General features: G+C 44.8%; 1 protein-coding gene across 7 annotated transcripts; it reads left to right on the top strand.

The window, feature by feature from the left end:
• Window positions 1-1,397: 1,397 nt before the first annotated feature.
• On the top strand, window positions 1,398-22,942 carry SEC22C (SEC22 homolog C, vesicle trafficking protein). 7 transcript variants are annotated; one of them, XM_060162231.1, is made up of 8 exons: window positions 1,884-1,978; window positions 7,574-7,608; window positions 8,067-8,275; window positions 10,111-10,274; window positions 12,201-12,380; window positions 14,598-14,716; window positions 15,951-16,016; window positions 18,233-22,942. In XM_060162231.1, the coding sequence occupies exons 3-8, from the start codon at window positions 8,094-8,096 to the stop codon at window positions 18,431-18,433; spliced, it is 912 nt and encodes a 303-aa protein (XP_060018214.1). In that variant the 5' UTR covers window positions 1,884-1,978; window positions 7,574-7,608; window positions 8,067-8,093; the 3' UTR covers window positions 18,434-22,942. The 7 variants fall into 7 exon arrangements, with proteins under 7 accessions (XP_060018213.1, XP_060018212.1, XP_060018217.1 ...); XM_060162230.1 differs by lacking the exons at window positions 1,884-1,978; window positions 7,574-7,608 and adding an exon at window positions 1,398-1,561; XM_060162229.1 differs by lacking the exons at window positions 1,884-1,978; window positions 7,574-7,608 and adding an exon at window positions 1,658-1,753.
• The last annotated feature ends 2,291 nt before the right edge of the window (window positions 22,943-25,233 follow it).

The following is a 25,233-nucleotide window of genomic DNA, read 5'->3' as shown; positions in this document are numbered from 1 at the left end:
TTCAAAAAGACCCATGCACCCCAATGTTCACTGCAGCACTATTTACAATAGCCAGGTCATGGAAGCAACCTAAATGCCCATCAACAGACGAATGGATAAAAAAGATGTAGTACATATATACAATGGAATATTACTCAGCCATAAAAAGGAAGGAAATTGGCTCATTTGTAGAGACGTGGATGGATCTAGAGACTGTCATACAGAGTGAAGTAAGTCAGAAAGAGAAAAACAAATATCGTATATTAACGCATATATGTGGAACCTAGAAAAATGGTACAGATGAACCGGTTTGCAGGGCAGAAATAGAGACACAGATGTAGAGAACAAACGTATGGACACCAAGGGGGGAAAGCAGTGGGGGAGGGGAGGGGTGGTGGTGTGATGAATTGGGCGATTGGGATTGACATGTATACACTGATGTGTATAAAACTGATGACTAATAAGAACCTGCTGTATAAAAAATAACTAAAATAAAATTTAAATGATAAAAAATAAAAATAAATTCTGAGTTACTTCTCTTTCTTTCCTTTTTTTCTTGGTGGGAAAATATACATAACACAAAACTTACCGTTTTAACCATTTGTAAATGTACAGTTCTGTGACATTTAGTACATTACATTGTTGTGCAACCACCATCTATTTCCAGAACTTTTTCATCTTTCCCAACTGAAATTATGTGCCTATTAAATAACTCCCTATCCACCTCCCCTCCCCACACCCCCATCCAGTGTTGGTTTTCATCCTTCAAGGAGCCCTGCTGCAGTCCACACAGAGCTCTTTATACATCTCTCTGTCTGAAACACTCTTCTTCCCTTTGCCTAGTTAGCTACTACTCGTCTAATGTCACGTTCTCAGGGAAGCCTCCTTGAACCCCCAAGTCCAGACCAGAAGCTCCTGTAAATTCTTTCAAAACCCGTGCTCCTCTCGGAAGAGCACATAGCTCGGTTTGTATTTAAACACGAGCTGTGTATTGTGGGATGGGTGCTCTCACTCTGCTCTGCTAGCACAGTTTTTACTGTCAGGAGTTACTCGCTGTGTCCACAGTGCCCGGCATAGTGTCTGGTTCGCAGCAGGTGCTCAAAAATTGTTGAATGAATAAATGGATGAACACTCCTTCCCAATCTCCCTTCAGCCGGTCATCTGTCTGTGAGTACGTCCACCCCCAGACTGGGGTGTGTTCCTGGGGGTCGGACTTTGGCATCTCAGCCAGGCTGGCAGGTGGCTGTGCTCTTTGGTTTGCCTATCTCGGGCCTCCCGCCAAGCAGACAACTGAACCCACGCCCCGGGCGTGTCGCGGCGTCACGCGGAACTTCCCTGCCTCCACGTCAGTCCGTTTGCTAACCCGGCAGGAACTGAGCTTAAACTGCAAAACTTCTCTCACCTCCGGACGTGGGAATTACAGGCTTGGAACTCAAATCCCCGCGGGTGAGAGCCAACAGATGTGAGGAAAGTTGGGAGGCGCGCCCCACACACGCCCCATCTAAATTTGGGTCGCAGTCCTTTAAGAACCGCTTCATTCAAGACTCCGCCGGGACCAGGCAGTGTGGGCGCACCAGGATTGGTAGGTTCGGGTGTGGGTGTTGCTCAGCAGCAGCGAATGAGGGCGTGGGGTGGTGTTTCAAGACTCGCGCATGCGCGCCGCCGGTGACCTGGGCCAGGTTCGCCGGGTGGGCTAAGGTTGCGGAGAAGGCTGAGGGTGGCGCGGCGGCGCGGCGGGAGGGCGCCGACTCCCGGAGGCCGCTGGCGGGGCGAGGTGAGGGCTGGCGGGCGGAGGCGGGCGCTGCGGTCCGTTAGTCAAGAGCTGGCGGCGTCGGGTGTGGCGCAGGGCGGGCCTGGAGGTGGAGGGCCGTCCCTCCCCCCCGGGCCCGCCCAGCCATCAGGCCCGGCTTAGCTCTCCAGGGCTTCGTCTGGCGTCCCGAAGTCTTCTGCCCCCCCTTTTCTGCCGCCGGCTGCTCTCCTGACAACAGGACGATCCGAGGTGCGCGCCTGCCAGGAACCCTCAGCGGCCGACGCGGGTAGAGCGTTGCCCCCAGTGGGAGGAGACGGGGTGTGTCCAAATGATAGAGGGGATGATTGTTTCCTTAATTATCCACGAAACTCAGGTAGAGTGTTTTAATAGCAAACTTCCCTTCGCGTGCCAATATTATAAGACTTGGTTTACCAAATACTGGGTGCACTAGACCAGCTTTTCTGAATATCAGATGGTACTGTATATTTGTGTCTGTTACAGTATTACATCTAGACTTCCAGAGCCAGAAGGATTAAGCACCCCGGTGCTTAATTAGGTTTGTAGACATCAAAGCCACAAAAGAATATTCCCAGTGGTTAAAAGTAACTGGTGAAATTTGTGACACGGTCAGAAAAGTAATAAAGCTCAGACGGTGGATAGGGTAAATCTTCATTAAATTTTACAAAGAAGGGAATTAATTCTGATAGAGATAATTTTAGTAAAATAAAAATGTAAATAATTGAAAGTGCATTAATATTGCTAAACAGAATTAAATTGACATCACAGTTTGCTCTGGAAAATACATTTTAGACAATGTTGTTATAGCTCTAAGAGTTTGTGTTTACAACACAGAGGACATCTTGGGGTCCCAAAGCTTTTTATTCTTAAAAGGAGCCTCAGAGATCCACCGCATCCAAAGATGACCAATGCTCAGAGAGGAAAACCAACTTATCCAAAGTAATACAATGAGTAAGGAGAAGTTGTAACTAGTGTAATCCTAGGCCTTGGCTGCTTTTATTAACAGGTCTCTGATTAGTTCTAAGTATCAGTGCTCCAGGGGAAGGAATTGTTTTCGGGAAATAGAGTAGCTGTAATCCCAAAGATTGGATTTAGAGAAGCAGAGTGTAGTGGAAAGATCATAGGCTTTCCAGTATTTTGTGTAAGGAGGTTTTGGATGGAATACTGGCTCTACCACTTAAGCCTTGGAGCTACAGTTTTCCCTTCTGTCCAGTGTAGATTATGCCTACCCCATAGATAGTTATGAGCATTAAATAACATTATCAGTGTAAAAGTTCATAGCACAGTGCCTGGCATATAATATTAGTTGCTATCAAATTCAGCCCCCCACTCTTCTTAGCTCCTAACAAGTGACAGACTTGACCTCTACCCTCTCCCTACCCCATCCCCAAGCAATGAGGAACCAAGGCACTTTCTTGAACTACAAATGAGGTAACCAGTTCTCAAGTCCTGTGGCTGAAGGTGAATTCAGTAAGGGTGATATAACTCTATTTTGTCTTCTGTATTTTTAAAAAATTTATTTAAAATTTATTTTATTTTTGGCTGCATTGGGTTTTCATTGCTGCATGCGCGGGCTTTCTCTAGTTGCGGTGAGAGGGGGCTACTCTTTGTTGCGGTGCGCAGGCTTCTCATTGCGGGGGCTTCTCTTGTTGCGGAGCACGGGCTCTAGGCACACAGGCTCGGTAGTTGTGGCTCACAGGCTCTAGAGCGCAGGCTCAGTAGTTGCGGCGCACGGGCTTAGTTGCTCCGCGACGTGTGGGATCTTCCCGGACCAGGGCTCGAACCCGTGTCCCCTGCATTGGCAGGTGGATTCTTAACTACTGCACCACTAGGGAAGCCCCTGTCTTCTGTATTTTGGATTTGAGGAGTGGGTAATGCCTTATGGTGAACGCTTGTGTTTGAATATTTGTGTGCCAAGTGAAACTTGTTTTGCTTCTTTAAATTACTATTTTGCAAGGCCTGGTCATTTAATGCTGTTTGTCTCTCCCCCTTTCTTTCTGTCTCTCTTTTGGAGGGAGGAGAAGTGTATGTGGCAGGGGTTTGAGAGAGGGTTAAGGATACAGGGACGAAAAGAAACCAGTTGGAACAAGGGGGCCCTCCAGCTAAGCACAGTCTTTTGCTGGTAGAATATGGATAATCTCTGACATGAGCAGTTTATAAATAGATGCTGAGAAAAGGATTTAGGAAATGGCAGAGACAGACTAAAATATAATTTTGATAAAACCTAATAGTAACTAGAGTGCTATATTTGATTACTATTTCAGTTTCTATTTTTTAAAACTTCATTTATGTAAACCTCTTTTTTCCTCTCCAAGTAGAGATTTATCGTGGAAAAATTTTTATTAGTTTTAAAACTTAACTTTTTTTTAATAAGTTTTATTAGTTTAAAAGTTTTTATATTGGGCTTCCCTGGTGGCGCAGTGGTTGAAAGTCCGCCTGCCGATGCGGGGGGCGCGGGTTCGTGCCCCGGTCCGGGAGGATCCCACGTGCCGCGGAGCGGCTGGGCCCGTGAGCCATGGCCTCTGAGCCTGCGCGTCGGGAGCCTGTGCTCCGCAACGGGAGAGGCCACGGCGGTGAGAGGCCCGCGTACCGCAATAACAACAACAACAACAAAAAAGTTTTTATTGAGGGCTTCCTAATATGTGCCAGACGTAGTGCCAGGTTACAGGGTCTGCTGGCCTGTAGAAGGAGCTAGTAAGACAGATTTGTATGTCGGGGTGAGCACTGTTAGGCTGCCTTTGTCCTTGTGTAATTGATAATATTTTTTCTGTAACTGTGACATGATTTTCCAGATTCATGCCACTGCTTTCCTGTTTTAAACTGAATACTGGTTATCTGCAAGTGGCTTTTATTTTAATGAATTCAGAGATTATAGTACCTAGCAGTTTAGAAATGTCATGTAGGAATGGAGCTGCTCCCTATAAAACATGCCCTTCAACATTCATGCATAAATCATCAGAATTACAGTTAATTAGCATAAAAGATTATTGTTCTACTAGTAGAGATTTTTTTAAATGACATTTAAATGTAAAAAGCAAGTATGAGCATACTTCAAGTGATATAAAAACCTTAAGGTAATACTTTTTTTTTTCTGTTTTTACTTTAAAGTAATTATACTGACAGGAAATTGCAGAGATAGTACAGAGTATGATTGATAGACTGTATGATAATTGCAAGCTTAGTTTTAAAATAAAGTATTTTCCAGAGTGACTGTACCATTTTACAGTCCTACCAGTAACGTGTGAGAGATCCAGTTCTCACACATTATGTGCACATCAAATGCTGTGCATGCTTGCCAGCATTTGATATTATCACTTAAAAAATTTTTACCTGTGCCAATAAGTATGTAGTATTATCTCATTGTGATCTTAAGTTGCATTTCCCTTAATAGCTAGTGATGCTAAACATCTTTTCATGTTCTTATTTGCCATTTCTGTATCCTCTGGTGAAATGTCTGTTCATGTACTTTGTCCATTTTCTAACTGAATTATTTGTTTTATAACTGTTGAGTTTTGAGAGTTCTTTAAAAATTCTAGATATCTAGAGTCCTTTATTAGGTATGTGGTTTAAAAATATTTTTTTCCCAGTCTCTGGCTTTTCTTTTCATCCTCTTCACATGGACTTTTGCAGTGCAAAAGTTTTTAATTTTGATTAAATCCAATTTACTGTTTTTCTTTTATGGGTTATGCTTTTGGTGTCGTACATAAGAACTCTTCCCCTAAGTCCTGAAGATTTTCTCCTATGTTTTCTTCCACTTTTATAGTTTTACTTTTTACATTTAAATTTATGATATATTTTGATTATCATCAAAATAATGAGAGGTGTGAGATTAGGTCAAGATTCTCTTTTTTTCTTTCCTTCCTTCCTCCCTCCCTCCTTCCCTCCCTCCCTTCCTATAGATATATTCATTGCTCCAGCACCATTTGTTGAAAAGACTATCCTTCCTCCATTTAATTGCTTTTGCACCATTGTCAGAAATCATTTGGCTGTTCTTGTGTAGGTCTGTTTCTGGGTTCTGTATTCTGTTTCATTGATCTGTGTGTCTGTTCCCCTGCCAGTACTGCACAATCTTGATTACTGTAGCTATACAGTAAATCGTGAAATAGGATAGTGAGGTACAGTCCACTTTATTCTTTTTCAGAATTGTTTTAGCTATTTTAGCTTGTTTGCCCTTCCATATAAATTTTAGAATAATCTTATCTGTATCTACAAGCTATCTTGCTGATATTTTTACAGGAATTATATTGAACCTGTATATCACTTTGGGGGGAGAATTGATATCTTTACTATGTTGAGTCTTCCAATTAATAACATGATATATTTCCTTATTTATTTAGGACTGCTTTGATTTCTTTCAGCAATGTTTTGTAGTTTTCAGCATACAAGTTCTATACATGTTTTGTTAGATTAACACCTAAGTATTGCATTAAAGAAAGTATAGCTTTGGGCTTCCCTGGTGGCGCAGTGGTTGGGAGTCCGCCTGCTGATGCAGGGGACACGGGTTCGTGCCCCGGTCCGGGAGGATCCCACATGCCGCGGAGCGGCTGGGCCCGTGAGCCATGGCCGCTGGGCCTGCGCGTCCGGAAGCCTGTGCTCCGCAACGGGAAAGGCCACAGCAGTGGCCGCCGCAAAAAAAAAAAAAAAAAAAAAAAAAGTATAGCTTTATTGAGATCATTTTTTTGGATGATTGTCAGTGGTATTTTATTTTTAATTTTGGTTTCTATATGTTTATTGCTGGTACGTAGAAAAAGAATTGATTTTGTATATCGGTCTTATATTCTGCAACCTTGCTGAGCTCATTCATTTTAGGAGTTCTTTTTTAGTAGTCTCTTTGGCATTTTCCATGTAGAAATTATGCCATCTGCAGATAGGAGTAGTTTTATTTCTTCCTTTTCTATCTCCTGAGACTTTTCACATTTTTACCCTTCAATGGAAAGTGTGGGGAGATGGGACAAATGGGCTGAGTATGGTCTGTTGCTTGGTAGACTGATTTTTCTTTTTGCCATCTCTTATTTTTATACCACTGCCGTTTCTTCATGTATAAAATGGGAATAATTATCCATTCATCCATTACAGATGGAAAAGCTATAAAATATAGCTTTATTGAGATCATTTTTTGGATTTTAAATGGTATTTTACTTTTAATTTTGTATTGGAGACAGTCCTTGGTGTGGATTTGAATCTGGGGAGATCAGAGGAGTGTAGATATAGGCGAAGAGTGCACAGAGGCACAAAGGTGAAGAGAGTAGTGTACATCCTGGGGCTCCTGTTTCCTATAGCTCGTGGTAATTGAGATGCCAAATTACATCCCTAGTGTTCTTTGGGAGAAAAGTCCACCAGTGCCCATACCTGTTAATATCCTATCCAGGTAGAGGATCTGACAACAGGATCTGTGAAACAGGATGTGTAGGTCCATAGGAAGATGCATCAAAGCTGTACTAGCCTCCTCACTAATCCCTGGTTGCAGGGCTGCCACATGCAGAGGTGCAATTTATGCCCTGTATGAGCACCTGCAGAGTTAATAGATGGGGGCTGACACCCACCTGCCAGCAGAACTGGTCCAGGGTTGTTTCTACCCCGAGAAGCACCTTGTTCTAATTTGCCACAGGTGCCATGAGGCCTCAGAATCTGTCTCCTTTTGTTGCTTAATGGTGGTCACATATCATGGCTCAAAATTTAGTATCTTATTTGCTAAGTGACTTCCTTTAGCCATCTGTAGGAACTCTCATCATTTTGAACACTGGCTCTGTGTCAGATGTGCAGAAATTCAGTAGGTCATACTATCCTCTCTGTTTTATTTTTGCCTTCTGCTTTCCTTGCTGCCAGCTTTAGGTTAAATGCTCAGAAGCCCTCCACTTCAGGTGAGGATATGGCAAGTAAACTGCTCAGCACCTACCTCGCTGGATGACCTGAAATGCCCAGGTCCCTGGACCCCACCCCTGCTGCATCAGTGTCAGGCTCTTCCTGGCCCTTTGGGACCATCTTGCTGCCTTTGTCCTGCTCCCCACTGTCGCTGCTGTTGCTCCTGAGCCGTTCTGGTCTCTGTTCCCTCATCCCAGTTGGTTTAATTCTGCAAATGGAGAGATTCATTAGAGAGAAGGAAAAGGAGGATTACAAGTGAAGAAGAGACAGGGAGGCTAATGGAGGGAGGACAATTGGGAGTGACATAGCAGTAGAGGGCAGGGAAATAAAAATAAAAGCCACATTCATATTTGTGGTGGGGGTGAGGGTGAAACAACCCAGAGTGAACATTTCAAGGGCGGTGGTGTCCCTGGCTCATCACCCGGCCCTCAGTAACAAGGTGACCTTCCTTCCTCAGGTGTCCTCATGACTTCTCTTGTGGACCATGTCCATGATCCTTTTTGCCTGTGTGGTTAGGGTGAGGGATGGACTGCCCCTCTCGGCCTCCACTGACTTTTACCACAGCCAAGATTTTCTGGAATGCAGGAGACGGCTCAAGACTTTAGCCTTGCGACTGGCCCAGTATCCAGGTCGAGGTTCTGCAGAAGGACTTGACTTCAGTATCCAGTAAGCAAGCATGTTCACTGCTCAAGAACATCTTAACCACGTGCAGAGGTGACATTATGCTGATGACGCTGTGTGTTAAAAGCAGGTCTCACATCAGACAGCAGTCCAAGGTTGTGTGTATTTACAATAGAATCAAAGGGACTCAAGCACTGTTGCCCCAACTCCCACCTTTCTTTCTTTCTTTTTTTTTTTTTTGTAATTAGTTTTTATTGGAGTATAGTTGCTTTACAATGTTCTGTTAGTTTCTGCCGTATGGCAAAGTGAATCAGCTGGCAGAGCGGCCGTGAGCATCGGCAGGCCCTGGTTACCCAGTCTTCATGCCTTTAGTTTGGTAGTTTTTTCTGCATTAGGTGCAGGGGTGGAAAAAAGGTGGGTCGAAAGGAGATACTAGATTAAAATGTCAGGAAAGGAAAAGGACGAGAGTGAGGAAGCCAAGAAAATCAGAGAAAAGACTTAGAGTTCCTGCCTTCAGTTTTTGCTTTTTTAATGTTTTCACTTTTTAAACACTTTAAAGTAAAAAATGTTTATATGACAGGAGCAGGGGAGTAAAAATGAGCATAAGTAGGTCCCTCTTCTCAAGGAACTCCAGGTCTAATAAGGGGACAAGAGAAATATATAACTGAATATTACACAGTGGGGCAAATGCTCCAGTGGGAGTAGGAATCAAGTGGTTACAATAATCATGGTAATAAGAGCTAATATGATTGTTTTCCATGGGCCAGGTACTACTCTAAGTGCTGTATGGGCTTATGAGGTAGATAATGGCATTATACCTGTTTTACAGAGGAGGAAACTAAGGTTAAACAGCTTCCCTAAGGTTAGACTGGTAGTAAATGGTAGAGCCAGGATTTGAATGGAGGCAACCAGGCACCAAGGTCTGCTCCTCATGTGTTATGTCATTTCTTATTCTAGGGGTTAGAGTAAAAAGCCGTTCTACGGAGGGATGGGGCAAGGCAGGTTTCGAAATCTCAAAATGGCTTGTTATAGATTTTACACCATTGTTTTCCAGAATTTAGGCCTTCACTTACCAAGTTCTTTCTGTTCCCCTTGAATAGTAAATTTTTGATTGACCTGAGAAGGTGGCATCCTTTCAGGGGAATTCAGTCTCAGAATTAGGAAAACAAAAGGAAAAGTCCAGGCCTAGTTCCAGGCTTGGTGGTACTGTCAGGCAAGAAGGGTTGTGGCCCGAGGAGGGATCCAGATGGTAGGCATATGAAGCTGTCACCCTGTGGTATGGGCTCTGGGTGCTCAGGGGCAAAAGCTGAGCTGCATCTGCCCACATCTACAGCTCCTTTCTCTGGGTGCCTGAAACCACCTTCCTCGGTGGTCCCTTCCTCATTATGCTGTGATTATCTAACAGTCTATGCGAACTTTGTGCTGTACCTCCAATAGGAAACCTTTTCTCTGTTCAAACAAACAAACAAACAAACAAAAAACCTGTCACTTCAAATGAAGTTCTGGGTACTTCAGTCATTTTTTGAAAAGTAGAATGTAAAATGTTCTACTCATTTGTATTTTGACTTAAATATTCACCATTATTTTCACAGAGGAAACTAAGGCTTTTGTTCCTTACAGGTGAGCGGTCCCATAGCTTAGTTAATAATAAATAAGTTAGAGTGACCACACATTGTCAGTGGCAAATGCCACTATACATTTTAGAGGAAGTATAAGAAAGGCACGGTCCCTGGCAGGTCTAGCTGAAGAGATGCAACAGACAGCTCCAGGACTATTCAAGGCCCAGCAGATCCAGAGTTGAGGCAACGTGGCGTCTGGGTGCGGGATGCGAGTACATGAGTCTGTTCCCTGGTAACGCAGATGACGCTCTTTTGTTCCAGCTTTTCTTCTTCGAGGGATGTAGCCTGCATGGCTATCTGCTCCCGCCAGTGTCCAGCAGCCATGGCCTTCTGCTTCCTGGAGACCCTGTGGTGGGAATTCACAGCTTCCTATGACACCACCTGCATTGGCCTAGCCTCCAGGCCATACGCCTTTCTCGAATTTGGTTCGTAACCCTCGTTCGTATTGATTGTTCTCTCTCGCGGCATTGTATGTGTAGAATTTCCAGTTTGGATTTGGCTTTGACCGTCAGGGAAAACCACTGGAGGTGCTGTAACATGTCACTGGAGAGCATTATACCATGAGATTTCACAGCAGTGGAAGGGGCCTGCAAGCTTGGAGGTTCAACACTGTGGCTTTTCATCTCTCCAGAGCCTGGGGCAGGGTGGAAGAATGGCAAAACCTGTACCTTATTCTGGAGCAGGCGTCAGCAAACTGTGGGCCAAGGGTCTGTTTTTTGTAAATAAAGTGGAACATAGCCATGCTTATTCTATTACTAACGGGTTGTCTGTGGCTGCTTTTGCCCTTCCCTAGCAGAGGTGAGCTGTTGTGATGGACCATCTAGGGCCCATAAGCCTAAAACATTGACTCTCTGGCACTCTGAGAACACTGCCAACCCCTGCTCTAGAGCAGCACTGCTCAAGGGTGGTACCCGTTCTTCCAGCATGAGGGACGTACAGAGAGTGAGAATAAGAGTTTAGAAATTCTTACAGTAATTTGGCACTCCTGCGATATTTTCAGTTGTATTTTATCAAAGTATCTGTCTGCAAGCATTTGGAAATAAGAAAAAACTGGTCCTTCATGCAGAGGTTTGAGGAGCACAGCTCTGCAAGAGGATACTCCTTTTCTAGGCCCTGCCAGAGAGGCCGTGTGGAGGCTCAGGGCTTTGGAACACAGCAGGGTAATTATAGCGTATGCTATCAGTGTCTGTCAGCCGTGATTCAAGTCATTTTGAGATCCTGGAGAGGAGGAGTAGAGGTGGGAGTTGGGGGACATTCTCTGGTCTCAGTGTAAATCGCCATGGTCCCTGTGATGCTCTTGAACGAGGGCCTGGCAGCATTTGGTACTCAGGGTCAGGTGCAGGGCTGGCACCTGGAAGTGTTGCCACTTATGCTGCTGGCAGCTACTGCCCACATCCCCTCATGTGGTCTCTGGCTGGCCCATCAGTGGTGGGGCCAGCACCCCCTTTTGGTGCTGGGGAGCTCCCTGATACTCGGGCCCCAGTCTGGTAGCCCTGTGACATAGACCATGAGTTCTGCCTGAGTCTCCCTGTGAGGATTGGTCCAGCTGCCGCCCTCAGCCCCACTTCTTCTTCTGAAGGGCGTGCTGTCCCCAGTCGGACCACAGCTGCAGCATCCCTGGGCTGTTATTTGATGGGCGGCTGGTAGACCTGTGTTCTTCTCTCCCCTCATCTCTGCATGCGCCTTCCTTCCAAAGCGGTGGGCTTGGTCTCACAGGAGACCCTTCCCTGCATCACGTTTATTCATTACTGAGGGCGAGTAGAATATAAGTAAAAGTATGTGGATATTAGAATTATACATGATTTTTTAGAATTATACATGATTTTGCTTTGCCAATATGTATGAAACTTCACTTCAAATACTTATTAAAACTTGGTAATGGTTAACACTAATGTAAATAAAAGAATTAAAACCAGTACCTTTCAGATATATAATCCTAGTTTGCACAACATACTCACAATGATTTGTAATTTTTTCTCACACGCCTTTTCTTGGGATAATCAGGTCAAAAATGACTACCCCCATTTTTCTATCTTAGAAATATTCTATGAATGGCCCAGGATTGTACTAGGAGTCGTGGCTGAGCTAAGACTCAAGCCTCTGTCCCCTGACTCCCTTGCCACTGAGGTTCTGATGGACAGACTGTCACGTTTTAATTATTCTGCTTTGAAGAGATTGATGAGACCAGTCCTGATACGTACTAATCATTTGACCTTCATGTGTAGTTGACACTCTTCAGAGTCTGCCTGACTTACTAGCTTGCTTAGAAGTGTAAACTTCATTGTGTACGTATTGTCTTATAACATCCATTGTAATGAAGACACTCAGCTTGGGTCGCTCTCTTTTCGCAGACAGCGTCATTCAGAAAGTGAAGTGGCATTTTAACTATGTAAGTTCCACCCAGATGGAGAGCAGCTTAGAAAAAATTCAGGAGGAACTCAAGTTCCAGCCTCCAGTGGTTCTCACTCTGGAGGACACAGATGTGGCTAACGGGGTGATGAACGGTCACCCACAGATGCACTTGGAGCCTGGTAAGTGGCCTGCTGCTCTCTGACGTTGATAAAGATGAGGTGAGATTGTGTATTTCAAATGCACAGTTGACTGTTTTAGTAGGAAGTAGGAAGGTGTTTGGGTGGGGGGCAGTGTATAAAATACCTGGGGAGAAACATGGGCTGATCTTGTTCCAGGTGGCTGTTATAAAAAACTCAACTGTTGTGACCAGTGAGTCGATCTGAAGAGAGGCAACTCTTTTGACGAAATTCAGGAGAAGAGTGACTTGGCAGGTTGTTTTCTTAACCAGGGTGAAATCTGCACATTTAAATGGTGTAAAGGAGATTTTCACTCTCTTTTGCTGGAAGTCACGTATTGAACTGTACAGATGTGTACATTCTCTCTCTCTCTCTCTCTCTCTCTCTCCCCCTCTCCTGTTTTCCTTTGACAGTGAGTCCTTATCTCATCATTTAGTGAAACATTGGGAATCTCCACTGAGAAACCCCCACTCCTTGATGGAGGGAGTGGAGGGCTGTGGGGTTGAGAGTGGGCAGGGGCCAGAGCCAGGGCTTCTAGACCTCTCACTCTCTGCTTCTCTGTGGGACCCGGGAACATCCCTCTATCCCTTTGGATTTCCGAGTCCTTATCTGAGGAATGAGGTGTTAATGAACGTGCTCACAGTGCCCTGGCGTCCGTGACTTAGTCTGGCATTAACACCAGTAGCCGCTCAATGCCTAGCACATAGCAAAGCATGCTTTTTTGCATTCCTTGTTTACAGTTACACACAATGAAACCAATCTTTAATTAAAGTGGATATTTACATTCTAAGAATTCTGTAACGGTGTAAAAGCTGAATCCTTCCCTGGAAGACAGAACCATCTGCATTATAACAGTCTAATTACTTTGTTTTAACAGTTTTATACTAAATTCATTGCTTGAATTTTGAAAGTGGTGTATTAAAAATGTTCACAGTTTTGGCTTAACTTTGTGTTTCGATTTGATCTGTTTCAACCAGTAAATTCCTGGATTGGCTTTTACGCCATTCAATAAGTTGTTGTAATTTATATTGGGATTGAACTTAACTTTTGTGGAAGGAAGACTGGGTAATCAGACCCCAAGCTTCTCCTTTGCCGTGTCTGTAGACAGGGTAACGTTGTGATGTATGTTTTGTCTTATAAACACTTAGACAAGAGGAGAAAATCCAGAAAGTGTCAACTTGCCTGTCTTTCTAGGATGTTTTACTCTGGTTTGACTCCCCCTATTGTTCCAAGGCTAGAACCTTTACAGGTAGCATGCTCTGTTCTAACAGAAACTTTGAATTGCTCAGTGGAAACGCTAACACACTAACAGTAGGCGTCAGTTGGGTTGTGGCTAGATATCTGTGTGTGTGTATGCGTATGTGGGAAATGTAAGGACAAGAAAGGATGATCTGAAAGGAGCATAGCAAGGGAATGGGTGGGACACTATTTAATTGAGTGAACCAGAATCCGTTTCAGCAGTTATCTTTAAAGAGAGAATGATCATTTGTCCTAATTAGAGTTCCAGAAACAGCTTGTAGCTGAAATAATCAATGTTTCCCTCCTCTTCCCAATAATTTTGGAATTAAAAAAATTGCATTTGCTGTGAATTGCTCCAGAAGCACACATGACACTGAATGTTGTGCTTGTCAGAAAAAGAATGGAACATTTTACAAGCTGAGGGTTGAGCTGTGTAATAGAAATGCTTCAGGATTTGACAACCAATTTACAGCTAAAGCCATAAACTGCTTTAAATCAGGATTTCTCAACCTTAGCCCTATTGACATTTTGTACTGGAAGTTCTTTGTTGTGAGGGCTGTCTTGTGCATTGTAGGATGTCTAGAAACATTCATGGCCTCCACCCATGACAGATGCCAGTAGCAACCTGTCCCCAGTGGGGACAACCCAAAATGTCTCTAGACACTGATTGAGGGGCCATATCGTCTCTGGTTGGGAACCACTGTTTTAAATAGAAAGGAAATGAAGCACTTGAAAAATCTGTGCTTGCTCAGAGAAGTGGCCTCTTTCTGGAAGAAATTCACCTTGGATTCCCAGATCCATTCTGTCCTTCATTTCATGCCTTTTCCCCCTCTAACTACAGCTGCTTTTTAAATTAATATGTTTGCAGTTGTGTGTTTAACATAATAAACCTTTTCATTAGCAGAAGTCTAGTTAATGTCTTTATTTTTCCTTCATATGGAAATTATTTTCACTAGACACTTCTCGTTTTTCATTGTGAAGCTCCTAATTTCCGAATGGAACCTGTGACAGCCCTGGGCATCCTCTCTCTTATTCTCAACATCATGTGCGCTGCTCTGAACCTCATTCGTGGAATTCACCTCGCAGAACATTCTTTACAGGTAACCTTTTATATACATTTTAAATCAAAAGACACATGATGGAAGAAACAGATGGGGATACATATTATTTATAAGGCTATTATGTACTACATTTTAAAATTTGAAGTAAAATTTTTACTTCTCGTTTCATTCTTTGTCGTAAGTTGAACAAATATGAAACTTGCTCTTTTGTATCTGTTTTCCTAAGACGCCAAAGGGCCCTGCTGGGATACTGGTGAGAAATGGAAAACTTGCTTCAAGGACATCAGGCCACCCCATGGCCCTGGGGACTCCAGGAGTCACTGCGGGGGCTGGATTGTTCATCCAGGGCAGAAGTTTGATGCTCAAACTTTAACGTTCAGGCCCTCTTTTCCCCTGGGGAGAGTGGCCTCTTAGTCTGATTGATATCATTCAGATACCAGCTTCCTGGTGTCTTTGTCAAAAGAACTGTGTCACCGCGAAGTTGATTCGCCAGCCTGCTCATCTCAAAGCACATTTCTACTTCAGTGCTTTTTTAAATATTATTTTTTAATTTTGAAGTATTTCCAACACTTTAAGAAAAAGTATGGAGCCACTATGAACATGAACAGATAGATGTTACTATTAAAAACAGAGCCGTAACGCTCGCACCGAGGCACGTGGTGGCTAAAGTCTGAAGCGCAGCTTAGACTGAATCTCTGGTGGCTTATGGGGACCGAAGCGTTTGGGGAACAGCAGCAGGCCTGGGCCGTGAGTGGTGGCTGGCTGTTTCCTCACCCCGTCTTTGGCCAATGTGTGGTGTGGTTCCCACTCCTATTGTTTATGACGACTCGTAAGCAGATGCTTACCGAGTGTCTGTATGCACTAGAACAGGTGTTCGTTGGTCAAGGCATAGTCCCTGAGTTGGGGCACATAGCAGAGTGCAACAGCATCGCTAAGGAGGTGGCAGTACCGGGGGGTGGGAGGAGTTGGGGAAAGCTTAGCACTTACAGATGAGTTGGATTTTGAGAGGTGGCAGGGCTGGGGGTGGGGGCATTCCAGGTTGAGGGCTCAGCGCACATGCATGGGGACTGGAGGGCGCTTGGTGGGTCCAGGCCATTCGGAAGGATTTCATGTCACCCCCGGTGCGATGCGTGAACGGGGGCTTATTTCTCACCCAGCCAGGGATTTTGTACTGTCAACCATACCAGACCCAATGCGGAGTAAAGCATTTCACGTCATAATGTTTCGTGTCCTCTAAATATTCCTTTCCTTGTGTTCCTCATATTTATCTTAGGTTGCACATGAAGAAATTGGAAATATTCTGGCTTTTCTTATTCCTTTTGTAGCCTGCATTTTCCAGGTGGGTGAAACGTTGATGTTTTAGTGAGTGGGTTAAACCCATGGCCTTATTTTGTTCTGTTGGAACCATCAGCAAGTTTCTAGATCCTGCTTTTGTTCCACCAAGGCCTTGGTTCAAATGATGGATATAGTACCAGCCCTTAGTGGAAGGACCCTCCACCCATCCTGCCCAATCCTCTCATTTTACAGAGAAAAGACCTTTGGGCTCAGAAAGGGAAAGCCACTTGCCCTAGGCCTCAGGGCCTTTGACAGTGCAGGACAGAAACCAGGAATTTGAACTGGGCTCCCAAGAAGCGAGGGGTGAGACTGCAGTGGGGATTGGGTTGGGCCTGACCAGTATGAGGCAGGGTCCTGCCTTGTGCTTATGGCCGGGGCGTCCAAGTACAGAAATGTCCTTCTGCAGAAGTGACACCTATGTATCTGTGTTTCTTTCTTTTTTTTTTTTTCTTTTTTGTAAGCAGATATTCATTTTTATTTATTTATTTATTTATTTATTTTTGGCTGTGTTGGGTCTTCGTTTCTATGCGAGGGCTTTCTCCAGTTGCGGCAAGCGGGGGCCACTCTTTATCACGGTGCGCGGGCCTCTCACTATCGTGGCCTCTCTTGTTGCGGAGCACAGACCCCAGAAGCGCAGGCTCAGTAGTTGTGGCTCACAGGCCTAGTTGCTCCGCGGCATGTGGAATCTTCCCAGACCAGGGCTCGAACCCGTGTCCCCTGCATCGGCAGGCAGATTCTCAACCACTGCGCCACCAGGGAAGCCCCCGTATATGTGTTTCTCTTCAAACACAGGACTAGGTTAAAAAATTTGTTGTTTTTAATAGTAATACCATCTGAGTCAAATCTGTCCTTAGGAAATGAAACAAAAATTATAACACTAACTAGAGCCCTTTGATTATTAGTTATTTTCAAATAAGCTGTGTACTTAAGGAGTCGGGTAAAAAGGAGCTTTTGGATCCCCTATAGGCAGAGTTAATCCTAGTAAAAACCTGACTCTCTTTCCTCATCCTCCACACGGACTAGGATTTTAGTACCTTTTCTGCATGATTAAGCTTCTTCTTCTTCTTCTTTTTTTTTTTTAATGAAAAGTTCTGTTCTCAGGGCACTTCCTCTCTCTCCTGCATACATCCTAGATGGCCTGTTTTTAAGAATTACCTGATTGTGCAAAAAGAAATTTTCATCCCAAGATTGAAAATGCACTCATTTTTTAAGAAAACAAGTCTCTAAGACCTTGGGTGTTGCCAGGAGAAGTTTCCTGGAGCCTGCATTTCAGGGCTGCAGGTATCTTACAGTTCCACCTTCATGCCCTCAACTGCAGTCTTACTTGGATAGCTCTTTCGATGGGGAACTCTCTCCCTTCCCCCCTGAGCTTTAGTCAGATTGCTCTGTGTTTTGAGAATGTGTCTTTTTTAAAAAAAACAAACAAACAAACCCAACATTGAACCAAAAAATGATTTCCACCTTTTGCAGAACAAGAATGGCCTCTTTCTGTGTGATAGCCCTACAGGAAGTATCAGTCACTCTCCCTGCTACAAGACCTTTCCCTGAGTCAGATATGCTTTTTTTTTTTTCTCTCTCTCTTTTTTTTTTTTTAGGCTGTGCCACTTGGCCTGTGGGATCTTAGTTCCCCGACCAGGGATCAAACCCGTGCACCCTGCAGTGGAAGCATGGAGTCTTAACCACTGGACTGCCAGGGAAGTCCTCAGAGATGCTTTTGAAGACATAACAAGGAGGCTGTCTAGGGAACAGTGGTCCCCTATGCAGTTGTAACTCAGGAAACGCTAAAATAGTAAAAGCACAGCTTCTCTCAGCAGCTTTCTCACCTGTTATGACCCCCCTGAAGGAAAATTCATCTGGAGGCCTGTCGATCTTGTTAGGGTGTTCTGGCCTGGCTGTCTACCCCTGACCTGCATCTCTTCTTTCTCTGCAGCACAGCCTGGGCATTTCTGTCTGTGTTTCTTGAATTCTTTCAAGAGTGCTATGTTCTAGTTCCTCCTGTGATGTCTTTTTCACTTTTCTTACCTCTTCCAAATCCCTACTTTCATCCAGTGATTAACAGCAGCTGATCCAGTGAGTCCAAGCTCCATTGCAACGAATTCAGTTTAATAAGCTAATGTGTATGAAGTGACACTGCGTGGCAGGTACGATAAGCGAATCTTGTGTCTGACCTTGGCCATTTCATTATCTCTGATGGGACTTCCTCTTCTGGTGTCATTTCAGTGTTACTTGTACCTGTTCTACAGTCCAGCCAGGACCATGAAGGTGGTGCTGATGCTGCTCTTTATTTGCCTGGGCAACATGTACCTGCATGGGCTGAGGAACCTCTGGCAAATCCTATTCCACATAGGAGTGGCTTTCCTGTCTTCATATCAGATACTGACGAGGCAGCTTCAGGAGAAGCAGTCTGACTGTGGAGTGTGAGGATGACATCACGGGATGAACGGATCCTTTGATTTTCTTGTGAGGGTCATCGGTGTTCCCCTGTTTGCTTCTCGACTTCACATTAAGTTTCCACCCTTGAAGTTCCTTTCAACCAAAGCGGATTGATCCCGGGAGCTGAGATTTTTCATAGGTGCAGTTGAAAGCATAAGATTGCTTGACATCCAGTCCCAGGTTTGTGCCAAGGGTTACTGCAGAATCTCCAGTTCAGCACAATTACTTCGGACGGCAGAATCTGGGGGCTTATTCAGAAATAGCATTATTGGAAGACCAAAATGGAATCATTTTGGTCTTTTAAATTGAGTGATGCAATAAACCACTAGATTCAATAACAGTAGTTTAAAGTAATTGGCAGTTGTCTCTGAGGAACCAGTTAAAAATCTGTATCAGCTTTTCAGTCTAAATGTGACTTGGTTAGGTTTTTTTTTTGAGGGCCAGTAGAGGGTGAATTAAAAACTTTAAAAAGTGGTTTATAACTATAAGATGGATAAATTTTGTTTACATTTTTGATAACTTAGGTCTGATGTGATACCTTTAGAATATTTAAATATATTTTAGATATAAGTTGAACATGGCTTCCCTTAGGGTAAGGACAAACAAGCTGAGAAAATGGTTAAGAAAGCTGAATTCATTAAATTTATGTATAACCTTTTATGGTAGTGGGATTGTAGGGATACAGAAATGTTTTGTATTTATTTGCAGGGTATATCTGAATATTTTTAAAATTGAGTAACCAGTGCTACCGGATCATTAACTTATAAGCATGAGCAGAAATGAGAATATCAGGATTCCTTGCAGTTGGCCACAAACTAGAGTAGGCGAGGCACATATTCAGACGGTGGCACTTTGCAGTCACAGGTGGGAGAGGCTGCTGTCATCAGCCTTTTAGGTGGCAGCCGAATACCTGTCACTTTAATCATGTCATTTGATACTTGACCCTGTGTACTTGTTCTCAGAAGATCTCCCGAATCAATTACTCCTCCGCACCTTTCCCAATCATCTTAATTAGATTAAGGGTCTCATTTTTTTATGAACAAGGGTTAAGTGTGTGTTAACTTTTTTAGAGCTTTATAGCTTATAAAGCTTTATAATTAACCCAGTGCTCTGAAAAGTTACTTTTCTTTCTCTCATTGTCAAAATATTGACTGATTATAGTTTTCCAAAATTTAGATCTGAATATGATCCCTGAGGTCTCTAGAAGTTTCAGACTGGGTTGCCCAGTACCATTCAGGAAGCCGTGTTGGAAGTTTGCCCTTTAGATTGTTCTTCATAGAAGTCCGGAATCTGAATAGCTCCACCACAATTGCATAGAATACTTTGGGTTGAATTATGTGATCTTGATAAATTAAAAAATCCTATTTTGGTAGTTTTTAATAGTCAAAAACTGTTGCAAGAGTTATTGAGCAGATGGGGGAAGCAAGGATGTCATTTTAGGGAATTCAGTCGTACTTGGTCATTACTGGTAGTGAATTGTTATTGAGCTACCTTAGTGTCATTTAAAAGTCCATGTGACTACGAACTGTGTTGGGAAAATGTTGCCATGGTAATTTTATTTTCTTATAATAGAATTTCCTATTCTTAATCAAACAAAGTATCTGGATATGAAAGTTATGCTGGCAACATCCTCAGATGTAAACTTCAGAGTTGTCTCTCCACTGATTTTGCATCTGCATAATTTTCTGGATAGCCAGCAGGTGAATTTTCAGGCTTTCCGGGACATAATTTTGAACAGATGGTGAAATAGGATGGGAAGCTAAGGAGGGGAGACAAATCTTTTTATATTAGAAGCACACACACAAAGCTTTAAACGTTGATTAGAACAACTTATCCAATGTATTGTTTTCTTTTTGAGCCCGTGTGCTATTGGTGTTGCCATGTAGCCCTGTACCCCAGATGGTCTGGGGTCTGAGCCTGTGATCCAGATTCAGCAAGTAGTGAAGAACATTCCTTGCAGAGGAGACCCTCCTGGTGAATGCCTCCTGCCCTAGTGGAGAGGTTATTCACACCTGGTTGAATGTGGTCTGAATCCGTTAACATCTATATGGGGTTTGAGATTTACTTTTGCAAACAAAAGGGAAAAGATGCAGTCAACAAATGCTGCAAAATAATGACCACATAAACATTCTTTAACTGAAATCCAGCTAAGAGCAGTCTCAGTTCACTGGTGGTTGAAGCTAATGATAGGAAAGGCGTTCTGGAGGTTTTAGCCAGGGGAAATCCCAGGCTCAGGGGTTGACTTGGTTCAGGCCTGGAGTTTTGTAGCCCTGTGTCATCCTTGATGCTAGAAAGTTGACCCCCACGTTACCCTCACTCCACCACACACCTTTGTTTTAGCTGTTCTAGCACCTTGATTTTCTCAGACGTTAACTGATCTCACAGGGCTGGATCCTGGGATAGATGAAATAATGTTGGAAAAACCTTATAAGTGCCTTCGGGTGTCAGACGTGGCAAGATCTTGAGCATCAGTGTGTGAGGTGTCCCATATGCTGTGTCTGGGCGGGGATGTGGCTCAATGCTCTCTGGCAGGGGCCAAGTCCAAGGGTTCCCATTCCGCAAGTGTGCTAGTGTGGGAACCACATAGACACTGCTTTTCTTTCCCCAGGCTAGCCTGACTGTGATGAGGACCATGCCTGGGTTTCCTGTCCTGCGGGGGGACAGTCAGGGGTATATTTGGGTGGGATTTCCTCTCGGTACTAGAGGCCTCACTGCCCTCAGCGGGAGGAAGGTTACCATAGGCTCCTGGTTTTGCTTCTCCAGCTGACACCCCTTTTATCTGTGAATCAAGGCCCAATGTTTTAAAGCTCTTCAAGGAGTAGGAAAAAAGGGTATTGGAAGGAGAGCTGAAATTAGAACGTTTAGCATCATTGCTACCAAGCCCCCCTTGAGCTCCCTGTTCTTCTCCTAGGTGCCCCTGTTCAGGTCTCCCCTGCCTCTTTCCACTTCTGCCCCCCACATTCCAGTCCTGGGGACCGAGGCTGAAACTGGAATCTCTGGAGGGACGGGGAAGCCACCTTTCATCGTAACGGATAGGGCGGGTTCAGGAGCTTCAGAGAGGGCACGGATGGCCCCAAAGCCCAGCCCTCTTCCCTGTGCACCCGCAGGCACACAGCAAGGCTGGCTGTTTGGGGCGCAGGAAGCAGGGCTAGACGAGAAGCGGAGCTGGGGGCTGGCTGGCTGCTGGAAGACAGCAGCTGCCCTTGGCACATGGGGGCCGCACGCCACACCTTCATCCAGGGCTGCCGTCTGTTGTTCCTTGAAGGAGTTGGCTGCTCGTAACATGAAGGACAGGTGGCCCTCAGAAAACAGTGCAGTGCAGGTGAGGACCGGCGGGGAGGGAGGGTTTACGGTGACCAGATGAGTGCACAGACCCCTGCCCCGACGTCACTCACATTCCAAGTGACTCTACACAGAACCCTGCCCAGGCACAGGGAAACCCTATCTGTGCACTGTGAGTGTTAATAATGGTGGAAGAAGAGAGACTAGATGTGCCCTGGAGAGCTGAGGTGGGAAGGAGCGCCCTGTCAGCTGGCCCGAGGCCTGGAGGTCGGCGTGGCGCTCCCACTTGGTCTGGCCCTGCAGTGGTTGAGTCACAGCCCGCTGGCCGGGCGTTCTCTGGAAAACGGTGGTAACGTCGGCCGGCTCCCCTGGCGAGCTGTCAGGAGGGTAGAAGCAGTAGTGGAGGGGATGCTGGGTGAATCCATTGTTCATGTGCAGGAGGAGAAAGGCTTTGAGTTGGTTCACCCAGCATGCGGAGGTTCTGCAGGCTTCAGGCAGCGCAGCTCAGCACAGCTGTGTCTTCTGGCCTTTACAATAAAAGACCTCATGCTTTCATTCCAGACAGGTAGCAGCCTCTCTTCCTCCCCCTGGACCTGCCTCCTGCCTTCCAGGCACGGAGCCTTTGGTTCCAGTGGCATTGGGTCCTCCAGGATCCAGGGAGGTTGGTTCTGTTGGTTGGACCAAACCTCATGGCCTGTCTGACCCAAACGAGGAGAGCTGATTCTCTCTTCTGGGAGCAGTGATGTCAAACTTCTGTTGCTGGGGAAACGTCATTGGCAGAGAACCTGTGGAAAAAGACGTGTCAGTAAAATCTGGGAATGGCCGGATATGGAAACATCTGCCCATGTGTACCGATGGCAGAGCTGTTGCCCACAAGCGCCTTTCATTTAGGGTAAAATTATCAAATCCAGTCTATTCCTCTGCCCTGTGCTTGGTACATATGACCTTCTTTAACCCTTACACTTACATGATCCTGGGTTGTTCCAGAAGTGTTATTTAATGAATGATTCATGTAATGTGGCCCCCAGGATTCCATTTTGTTTAGTGGACTTTTTTACTAAGAGCATTAAAGATTGAGGCTGATGTAGCCAGAGAAAACCATTTCCTTCATGTGTTCATTTGGAATGCTTGCCGCCCGTGTTATACAAGCTTCTTACTGTTTTCATGAAATAACAAAGATCTATTTTGAGTAAACGATGAGTGCGTTTTAACAAACTTTCACACAGTAGTAAAGCCTAAACTTGTGTTAATGTTGGTAACAAATGTCGTATAGCCGTTTATATACTATGTATATATAAATTAAACGAGGTGGCTTCAGAGGTGGGAGGAGAGTAAATCTAAGGTGCTTATCAACTTGTGTGTTTGTATTTGTGTGAAAAATCCTGAGTTATGGGTCCATTTTCCTAGATGAGGTGATGTGGGCCTGGCATAATGGAGGGGGGTGTGTTGAGAGAAGTGAAATTCAGGTCCTCTTGTCCAGTGAGGTCTAGACAGGTGCAAGGGCTCAAATAGTCTTCAGCACTAATCCCCAGACTCTGGAATGCAATCATGGGTCCAGGAAAGACCTTGGAAAAACCAAAATAGCAATTGCCGCACTGCCCTGGGGGCTGGAGGGGGCTGCCTTCCATGCAGGCTCTGCTTCTGCCCAGCCCTTTCCCTGCTCTGGGCTCTGAGCTCCAGTCTGTATGTACTCTGAGGGTGATGTCGTTTTCATTTCCCAGGACGAGCTCTGTCAGGAAATGGCCACCAGGGGGCACATCATCAGGTTCCCAGCTTAGGGGACTGCGCTGTTTTGCAGGATCGTTCCTTTAGCAGCTGATGAAATTCCCAGAAGGGAAACAAATGCACCAGCCTCTCCTGACGGCACTGAGTTCTGGGATTCGGGCGTTGGCGGACCCTTTAGATACCACTGGGTTCACCCCCCTTGTTGCTCAGGTGAGGAAGTTGAGGTCTGTCCTAGGTAGCCAATGACAGTGCAGCCCAGAGCTCTGTCCTCTGAGCTGAGACCAAGGTGCCATCAGTGCACTTGGCAGCACCCACAAAGAATACAAAGGGATCTTGGCCCATGAAGGATGCCCTTTCTGTGCCAGGAAGGCTGGGTGCCGGGAAGGCTGATGAATTGCCTTCCTTTTTCCTGGACTCTAACCCCCTGTGGGGTCAGGTAGCAGAAGTGATGCCTGACAGCTGCCCAGCATCCTTGGGCAGTGCCAGCGGAGGAGTGAAGGGGCTTAGAGAGGAGGGGCCCACCTGAGTGCGCCTGGCTCTGCTGAGTCAGCTCTAAGACATCCCCGGATCGAATGTGCAGGGCAAAAACTATTAAGTTCACTGAAGAGCACGACGGAGAGTATCTGTGACCTGGGGTGAAAAAGTACTTCTTAAACAAAACGTCATAGGCACGACCCTTAAGGCAAAATGATTGATGAATCTGATGACATACAAATAAGGATTTCATGGGCAAAGTTAAAAGAATGAGAGAAGATATTTACAATGTCTGAAACCAGTAAGGGATTAATATACAAGCAATTCCTTAAATCAGCAAGAAAGACGAGCCACTTCAATAGAAAAACGAGCAATTTGCAGAAGAGAAAACCCAGAAAGCTCGTAAGCATATGAAGATGTTTAAAATCATTAGAAATACGGAGAAATACACGTTAAAATAACCGTAAGACATCACCTTACGCCTGTGAGTTTGGCAAATTTAGAAACCTGGATGGGACCAAGTATTGGAGCAAGTATGGGGATCTAGGACTTCGTGTACAGCAAATCTGAAGAGCAGTGCTACTGTTATGAGCTGAACTGTGTTCTCCCCAAATTCATATGTCCAAGTCCTAACCCCCGGTACCTCAAAACGTGACTGTATTTGGAGATAGGGTCTTTAAAGAGGTAATTAAGGTTAAAAAAATAAGAGGTCATGTGGGTGGGCCCAAATCCAGTATGACTGCTGTCTTGTAAGAAGAGATTAGGACACAGACCCGTACAGAGGGGAGACCATAGGAAAGTACAGGGAGAAGGTAGCCGTCTGCAAGCCAAGAAGAAACCAGCCCCACTGACACCTTGATCTCCAACTGCTAGCCTTCAGAAATGTGAGAAAATAAATTTCTGTTCTTTCATCCACCCAGCCTGTGGTACTTTGTTCTGGTGGCCCTAGCAAACTAATACAGCTGCCTACTGAAATTTAGTGTACACACACCTTATGATGTGGAAACTTCACTTCTGGTTCTATGTCCCTGGGAACTTCTTCCACAGATCTTTAAGGGGTCACGTATGAAGAGAAATGTTTACTGAAGCATCATGTGTGTTGGCAGAACGCAATCTGTGTGTCTACCGTGGACAGATGAAGCGTGTAGGCTCAGCATGGAGCAGCAGGCAGGAGGCAGAAGTACCAGATTTAGATGTAGTCACATGCATGCATCTTCAAAACATAGAACTAAAAAAAAAAAAATAATAGAACTGAGTGAAAAATAATATTTATACGATTAGAAACATATGTGCACAAAATGATCTAA

This window comes from Lagenorhynchus albirostris, chromosome 10 (genome assembly GCF_949774975.1).
Source record: "Lagenorhynchus albirostris chromosome 10, mLagAlb1.1, whole genome shotgun sequence".
NCBI classification, from domain to species: domain Eukaryota; kingdom Metazoa; phylum Chordata; class Mammalia; order Artiodactyla; family Delphinidae; genus Lagenorhynchus; species Lagenorhynchus albirostris.
The sequence above is the reverse complement of the archived record's forward strand: the minus strand, read 5'-3'. Positions and strand labels throughout refer to the sequence as shown.